This window comes from Sesamum indicum, linkage group LG8 (genome assembly GCF_000512975.1).
Source record: "Sesamum indicum cultivar Zhongzhi No. 13 linkage group LG8, S_indicum_v1.0, whole genome shotgun sequence".
In the NCBI taxonomy this organism is placed as follows: Eukaryota; Viridiplantae; Streptophyta; class Magnoliopsida; order Lamiales; family Pedaliaceae; genus Sesamum; species Sesamum indicum.
Genome location: NC_026152.1, coordinates 2,782,696 through 2,784,603, shown reverse-complemented (window position 1 = coordinate 2,784,603; position 1,908 = coordinate 2,782,696). Strand labels below are relative to the sequence as shown.

At 38.2% G+C, this 1,908-nt stretch overlaps 1 protein-coding gene across 1 annotated transcript in view; it reads right to left on the bottom strand.

Moving 5' to 3' along the window:
• The window catches only part of LOC105167484 (protein DA1-related 1-like), a 3,787-nt gene extending 2,125 nt beyond the window's left edge, over positions 1 to 1,662 (bottom strand). The window contains exons 1-5 of the mRNA XM_011087239.2: positions 1,640 to 1,662; positions 1,145 to 1,311; positions 945 to 1,035; positions 631 to 790; positions 1 to 113 (exon numbers count right to left, since the gene is read on the bottom strand). Of these exons, the coding sequence (XP_011085541.1) occupies positions 1 to 113; positions 631 to 790; positions 945 to 1,035; positions 1,145 to 1,311; positions 1,640 to 1,661 (553 nt within the window). The 5' untranslated portion in view covers position 1,662. The remainder of the gene's footprint in view (positions 114 to 630; positions 791 to 944; positions 1,036 to 1,144; positions 1,312 to 1,639) is intronic.

Here is a 1,908-nt window from a genome sequence, read left to right as displayed (position 1 = left end):
CAGTAATAGGCTGGTCACAAGCATGACAGCGGAAACATTCTGGATGCCAAACAGCTCCCATGCAACTCAAATATCTTCCGTGGCCAATTTCGCTATTGCAACCAGCGCACGTTCTGCAATGAAGACAATGCCATGTTCAGGTGATACGCAAAATACTACTGTGCTCCAATGGGGCAAAGCAGTGCACATAGAAAGGCCATAAATGCTAACAGGAAAAGTAGGTATTAAGGTTAACTAATCCGGAGAATTCTGGGATATTTGAATTATGAATCTTTTCAATTTTTTCTTGATACATTCTGCCTTAATCTTCTATGATCAACTGTTATGTTATGATTGCCTCATACCGCAGGATTTTAATCATTCTACCAGTGCCAGAATGAAAATGATTCAGTCAGGAAACCTCTTATGATACAGGTGAAGCTCTGATCAATTATATATAAGAATTGAAAAACTCACAATTACATATATAACATAGACTAATCGAGAACTATGCTTTCGCTAAAGGTCTTCATAGATCATCAAACAAGCAGGAATATGCATTTGATTGATGTAATAATATCACACACAATGCAATGAAACAGAATGTGGGATCATGGAAAAAAATTGCAGAGAAGGAAACCTATCGATTACCTGTATCCTGAAGGAGAGAAGAAGGGAAAGCGTGGGAAGAACCTTCCATAATCATATTCAGGTGATCGAGGTGGAGTTGGTCGAGGTGGGGACTCCATGTTCAGAATTTCTTGAAGTGCCTTAGCAAGCTGTTCATCTTCTTCCAATTGGGGCTCATTCTCTGATAATCAGGACATTGGGATGTATCAGCAAGATATCTCTATAAATGCAATCCAGTGCCTTTGTCTTTAACTAGTTCTGTTCAAATTTGTATAGCTAGAGCCAGAGGTATCACAGTCCACAAAAAATGATCAGCAAAGTTGAAAGATTTGTACCTATTACTTTTTTTCCTTTCTCATCTTCTTCAGCAATAGAAAGGGCTATTGCTCTCTCGATTTCGTCCTTGTCAAAGTCAGACAATTCGTCCTATATATAGTACTCAGACAAAAGTCGACATAATCAGAAGCTGGAATGATTTCACACACTATAAGTAATCAAACCAGTGAGGATCAAGAACCAGCATATGGGTGATTACCACTGAGGCACGAGCCGTTTCCGAAGTTGTATCACCTTCATATATCCCATGATATTGTCCTCCCGAGCATTCCGAGCATTTGTGGCTGGAACCTTTGAGAATCTTGGTAAGCCAACCCATAATGCAAAATGCTATTGCTTCTGGGCCAGCATGTATATTCGGCACACCTAGTGTTCATATGAAGTATAACATAAGAATATAGACTACCACAAGAGGAAATCTAAATCATCTTTCGATCAAGTAATATTTAAGCATCCAGCAACTCCAAAATCTGAGTTGAAATAACGTTTTCCTACTGAAAAGGTTGATTCTTGAAAGTTGGTTGGCTCTTTCAGATTCTTGATAAGAAAAAGCATGCCCATAAACAAAAAAAGGAAACAGATAAAAGGAATACAAGTTTAAAGAAGCTTTATCACAAACAGTTGAAGAAGTATCTGCAGAATTTCTAGGAATCAGATGAACCCTTGATCAGATAAAGCACAAAATCCAATTCACCAGTTGAAAACATGTTCATCATCAACAACTACTCATTCTTTTTAAACCACAAGAACACCATCATAAACAAAACAAGAACAGAAAAGGGTATGTACCTCCTGAATTCTACCAAGAGATAAACCCAAAGACGCAAACTTTCCTACCACTATTTTGTAATAATAGATGATGTGAGAATTACGAGGATAATCAAAAGGGATGTTTCAGTTTGAAGATTTTGCGAAGCACTTCCTCAACGTGGGACCGGCTTTTCTGCCTTCAGTCCCACTTCT